Source organism: Piliocolobus tephrosceles, unplaced genomic scaffold, assembly GCF_002776525.5.
Source record: "Piliocolobus tephrosceles isolate RC106 unplaced genomic scaffold, ASM277652v3 unscaffolded_736, whole genome shotgun sequence".
Taxonomy (NCBI): domain Eukaryota; kingdom Metazoa; phylum Chordata; class Mammalia; order Primates; family Cercopithecidae; genus Piliocolobus; species Piliocolobus tephrosceles.
In genome coordinates this window covers 31,769-38,322 of record NW_022334674.1, presented here as the reverse complement: position 1 = coordinate 38,322, position 6,554 = coordinate 31,769, and the positions used below count along the sequence as shown (strand labels likewise).

Here is a 6,554-nt window from a genome sequence, read left to right as displayed (position 1 = left end):
GCAAGAAATGAAGTCAGTATATTGAAGAGATGTCTACATTCCCATGTTTGTTGCAGCATTGTTGAAAATAGCCAACATTTGGAAGCAACGTAAGTGTCAATCAACAGATGAATGGATAAAGAAAATGTGGTACATATACACAGTGGAGCCAGAAAAAAAGAATGAGATCCTGTCATTTGTAACAACATGGATGAGGGTCATTATATTAAATGAAATAAGCCAGCCACAGAAAGACAAACTTTGCATGTTCTCACTTATTTGTGGGAGCTGAGGATCCCACTGAGTTGAATTCATGGAGACAGAGAGTAGAAGGATGGTTACCAGAGGCTGAGAAGCATAGTAGGGGGGCGGTTTGGTAGGGGCATGCAGGGAAGTGAGGATGGTTAATGGGTACAAAAAGTAGTTTAAAAGAATGAATAAGAGGTAGAGGTACTATTTGATTGCACAACAAGGTATTTGTGCTGATAGCACAACAGTAGTATTTATACTGATAGCACAGTTTGTACTGATAGCACAACAGTAGTACTTGATACCACAACACTGCAATTGTCAATAATTGACAATTACCATAATCAATAATAATTTAGTTGTAGCTTTTAAAATAACTGAAATAATATAATTGAATTTTGGTAATACAAAGAATAAATGCTTGAGGCGATAGATAGCCCATTTACCATGCTGTGATTATTACACATTGCATGCCTGTATCAAAGTATCTCATGTACCCTATTTATACACACAACTACTGTATACCAACAAAAATAAAAATAAATGTGATATAATAATCAGGTATGGTTTTGCTGGGATATATACTACATTGTTGTATTTTGCGCAGTCTGTAGGATTAGGGGGAATAGCTGTGGTAAATTCCCATAGAGGCAGTTGCAAAACTGCCTACACTTTTCTCTCCCATTTGCACTTTAGTTTGATAAAATCTGCTAAAGCTGTTTCTAATTTGCTACCTTGTAGCATTCTTCAGCTTTGTTTTGGAGGACGAGTAAATCAATTAGCTGATATTGGTTTGAAACCCCTGAATCACAGGTCTTAAGCATTATTTGGAATTCCTTGGCAAACTTAAGGTGTCAAGATGAGGAAATCCAAACATTGGAGCACTTAATTCTGACTTGGTATAGTGTGTATGTTATGTTTGAACCTATTCTTCTGTGAGTTTTGCTTTAAAAGAAATGACTACTGTTTTTCTTCTTCTGTAGCTATTTCTGGACCCTTTGTGGTTTAAGAAGAAGGAATATGGGGAGGAGAAACAGAAAAAAAATGAGATCATCCAGGCAAGGAAGTTTAGAAAGCAGAGGTTCGGGAGAAGAAAAAGAAAACAGTTTCTGGCACCTTCCTGATTTTAGAAGCTGATTTTGCTACTTTTCTTTAATTCTGAGGTAGTTTCAAATACTTTGTTGTTACCTTTCTGGAAGCAAGTAAGTTTATCATTTCCACTTTTGGATGTTTTTAGGTGCCAGCTAAAATACAACCCTCATTTATTTTTCATGATTCCGAAAACTAACTTCTCTAATTTAGCATACCAGAAGACCAATTTGGGAATACTTAAAGTTCTTAACTTTGGGAACCTTAGATGTCCGTCATCCTTAGTAAAATCCTCCATTTATACAAATGTTTGCAAGAAGAGGTGCTGTAATTATCACATAAAACCAGTTGTCGTGCCCAAAGGGGGACACTGTCCTTGCCTGTCCTTGTATTTAGTGATTTTTTTTCCTCATTTTTCTTTAAAACAAGTAATTGGACTGTGGCTTGTCATTTGGTTAGAGGATCAGAGTGTGCCAGTTTTGGGTGAGACTCCATGGTGTTTATCACCGAGTCATTTCTGTCCTCTTGTATCTCCCAGTTTCTCTATCTTGGTGTTTATTACCTCCAGGGAGATGCAAATCAAAAACTAGCAGACCTTACTTTATCTTAATTAGAATGGCCATAATCAAAACGACAAAAGAGAACAAGTGTTGGCAAGGATGTGGAATAAAGGTAACTCTTATCCACTGTTGGTTTGAATACAAATTAATACAGCCACTATGAAAAACAAGTGTGGAAGTTTCTCAGCCTAAAAATGGAACTACTGTATATTCCAGCAATTCCACAACTGGGCATATGGCCAAAAGAAATAAAGTCAGTATGTTAAAGAGATAGCTACACTCCCATGTTTATTACAGCACTATTGTCAGTGGCCAAGATACGGAATCAATCACAGTGCCCATCAAAGAATAAATGGATAAGACAACATGGTATGTAAACACAATGAAATGCTATCCAGCCACAAATATATGGCATAACAAAATGAATGGCAGAATAAAATTCTGCCATTTAAGACAACACAGATGAACCTGGAGGACATTATGATAAATGAAATAAGCCAGAAACAGAGAGACAAAAAACACAGGAATTTATTCAAATGTGGAATCTAAACAAGTTTATCTCTTAGAAGTAGAGAGTAGAATGGTGGTTACCAGAGTGTGGGTTGGTTGGTGGGGAGGATGCAAGGATGTTGGTCAAAGGAAACATAATTACAATTAGAGAGAAGAAATACATTTTACAAGCTCTGTTGTGCAACATGGCAGCCATACTTAATTATGACATTGCAGTCCTGAAAAATGGAAAAGTAGTTGATGTTAAGTGCTCTCACCACAAAAAATAATAACTTTTAGATCATGCATTTGTTAATTAGCTAGATTTAACCATTTTATAATCTATATGTAATTCAAAACATCATTTGTACATCATAAACTTACACGTTATCTTCAATTAAAAACAAACTTTAAAATCATGCTTAAAAAATTTTTATTCAAGCTAGAATTTGAATGTAGCTAAATATCTTCAATAAAGAAGAAAAACTAAAATAATTTCAAAAATTAAAACTGAGAGGTTTGTTTGCCAATAGGAGCCATGTAAGAGTGTACTCGAGAAGAAAATAATGTTTTCCTGTATAAAGGTAAAATTAAAATGAAGGGGTGAGAGACAGACCTTGAGAATACAAAATCATGGTGGACATCGAACTGAGGAAAGCACATAGTTCTTCGCACCAAAAAATTAAAAGTTGTTGAGATGTTATAAAAGTACAATTCACATATTTAAATCAGAAAGAAAGTTACGTGTTTTTTGTGTAATTTGATTACGAAGAAATAATTTTTAGAAAATTTTATCACCAACTTGCTAAAAATAGATGGCATGGCCGGGCGTGGTGGCTCAAGCCTGTAATCCCAGCACTTTGGGAGGCCGAGACGGGCGGATCACGAGGTCAGGAGATCGAGACCATCCTGGCTAACACGGTGAAACCCTGTCTCTACTAAAAAAATACAAAAAACTAGCCGGGCGAGGTGGCAGGCGCCTGTAGTCCCAGCTACACTGGAGGCTGAGACAGGAGAATGGCGTGAACCCGGGAGGCGGAGCTTGCAGTGAGCTGAGATTGCGCCTCTGCACTCCAGCCTGGGCAACAGAGCCAGACTCCATCTCAGAAAAAAAAAAAAAAAATAGATGCCACTTCCATTGAAACTTTTGCCGAATATTGACGGCTCTTTTATCAGATCTGATTAGCACCAGAGGACTGACAGTGGCATGGGCATTGACCACAAACTCGTGGACACCATAGATGACAGGGCCAAATACGCATAAGGGCATTGTGGATGATGAGAGGGTGAAGTCCACTGAATACATGAGCACGAAGAAATTCACCAGCATGAGGATAGTCTTGATGGCCATTTTCACTAGGGAGGTCCTTAATATAAGGCTGCTGCTGTGAAAGCGCTGGGAGTGCCTCTGATGCCTGGACAAAAGAATAAGCATGTATACACTTGAAAGGAGCATGATTCCTATGAAGAAGGCATCTCTGGATAACAACAGCATAAGAAATAGCACCCTGATGATGACATTCATTGGGAAGAGTATGCAATATTTGCTGATATTCAAAATTATCTGAGTCATTGGAATAACCTACAGTGTAGATGATCATATCACTACTGAAAGACAAATTGCTAAACCAAAAAACGAATAAGCCCAGGATATTGTTATTTGTAAATTTATGTTTAGATCTCACCAACCAGGAGGTTCTGGGGCTGATGGTAATGGCCTGCAGCATGCTCAGGAGGCAAGTGGTGCAGATAGAGAGGACCCTCATCACCTTGTGCCCATAGAACAAAGCTTTACATCTAAAGTTATTCTGAAATTCAGTGACTCAAACATGTCTGGAGACAAAATCTCCATTGCAGTGAAGAGCATTACTAGGTGGACAAAGGCCAAGTGACTAGTGACCAGGGCATGGGTCTTAGGCCTGTGATCCTGAAAGAATGTAAAAATGTGAAAGAGAAGAAGGAAGATGTTAGCTGAGATTCCAATGCTAGCTTGATACTTTTTAAAAGATAACATAAGTGAAAACTGTGTTCATCCTAATGGCATAGAAGAAACATATTTTGTAGATCTGAAAAAAAAAATTGACTTCATATCATCAATGTTCTTTATTCAGTGTTTGAAATTATTAATGTCATTATTATTTTTATTTTACTCACTTATTCTTGATTAACCTTGACTATAAATTCTTAATAATGTACCTCCTGCACTATTTTCTAAACCAAATAATTATATATATATAATTATATATATGTGCAATGAATACATTTGCAATCATACCTGTATAAGGTGCACACTATGTTCCTAATGTCCTTTGCCCTCCATCTTTAGAAATCGTATTTTTATTATTTTGTGTTCTCTCATTTTATTTTTAGCACTCAATTCAGTGACAAGCATATAAAATGAATCACATTTGCACAGTTGGATTGAATAAAACATATGCTGAAGTGGAAAGACTCTCTAAAACAAACAAAAATATATCCAATTGAGTCTTTCTCATGATCTATCACTTTGATACGGTTTATTCTTCACTCTTCCATGGTTTTTGATGCTTATGCTTCTACTGGGCCGGCCATGATAATTCATAATAGTCTTCTTATTTTTCATCAGCATATCAGCAGTTTTGATCCCATCTGCAGCCTTATATTCTCTTTGCCATGAATTGTAATGTATTTCCAGTATCTAAGAACTTGGATGTAAGTATCTTTTTTAGGGAATGGGGAATGACATTCTGTTTACCCAAACCCTAATTAACTGTATGTCTTAGAAATGGTCCTGGTGCCCTCCCAGTTTAGTTCATATCCCAGAGATTTATCATGTGAACTCTCTTCATCTCAAAACAAAATTTTTAATATTTGCCTCTCAGTTATCAACAAGATAAACACTACTTTTAATCATTTTATTTCAACCAAGAGGTTGCATTAAAATAGTCACACATGGTTCTTTTTCCTGAGACTTTACTTGATACAAGAATGTCTGTCTCAAATGAGAAAGCTAATGCCTCTCAAGTTTTCTTGGGATATCCTCAATACCATAATACCTTGTAAAATTTTGCAACACAATTTTGCAGTTTCCGTTTCATGTTATTTGAACAGGATTCAGGTATCATTGTATCATTTTACTTTAATCCATGGGTAAAAACAATTTAGCTTCATGCATGAAATATAAAAAACAGTAAATTAGCACAAATTTGGGGAGGATGAAAGTGTGCCTGGTTAGGCCGGGCACGGTGGCTCAAGCCTGTAATCCCAGCACTTTGGGAGGCCGAGACAGGTGGATCACGAGGTCAGGAGATCGAGACCATCCTGGCTAACACAGTGAAACCCCGTCTCTATTAAAAATACAAAAACTAGTCGGGCGAGGTGGCGGGTGCCTGTAGTCCCAGCTACTCTGGAGGCTGAGGCAGGAGAATGGCAGGAACCCGGGAGGCGGAGCTTGCAGTGAGCTGAGATCCGGCCACTGCACTCCAGTCCGGGCGACAGAGCGAGACTCTGCCTCAGAAAAAAAAAAAAAGAAAAAGAAAAAAGAAAGAAAGAAAGTGTGTCTGGTTATATATTCAAAGTCATTTATCATTACACTGTCCCATAAATAAAAATATGAAAGGCAATGCAAACATCTTGACACTTAGTATTCTTCTCTAATAATCATAAGTGACTGAGGTAAAAAATATATTGCTTTAAAACCACCAGATATGTTTGATTTTATAAAGGAAACATCATCTAGGTGATTAAATGGTTATTACTCTCTCTACAAAACTTTAGTAAGTGAATCCATTTATCATAATGTCAGAATCAAACAATGAAAAGTTCCCACCAACATGCATCTGCACCATCAGCACAGTTGAGTGCTGCTGTCAAGTTGAAATCAGAAAAAGAAAAAAACAAGATATGAGGCACCAAGATGGCTGAATAGGAACAGCTCTGGTCTACAGCTCCCGGTGTGACTGACACAGAAGACAGGTGACTTCTGCATTTCCAACTGAAATACATGGTTCATCTCAATGGCACTGGTTGGACAGTGGGTGTAGCCCATGGAGAGTGTGAACCGCAACAGGGCGGGGCGTGGCTTCACCTGGGAAGTGCAAGGGGTTGGGGATTTCCCTTTCCTAGCCAAGGGAAGCCATGAAAGATGGTACCTGGAAAATCGGGACACTCCCACCGTAATACTGCACTTTTTTGACAGTCTTAGCAAAT

At 37.7% G+C, this 6,554-nt stretch overlaps 1 protein-coding gene across 1 annotated transcript in view; it reads right to left on the bottom strand.

The window, feature by feature from the left end:
* LOC111534824 (vomeronasal type-1 receptor 90-like) overlaps positions 1-4,380 on the bottom strand; it is a gene marked incomplete at its 3' end in the record, with an annotated part of 10,143 nt that extends 5,763 nt beyond the window's left edge. The window contains 3 exon segments of the mRNA XM_026449181.1: positions 3,518-3,937; positions 3,939-4,182; positions 4,185-4,380. Of these exon segments, the coding sequence (XP_026304966.1) occupies positions 3,518-3,937; positions 3,939-4,182; positions 4,185-4,380 (860 nt within the window).
* Positions 4,381-6,554: the final 2,174 nt, after the last annotated feature.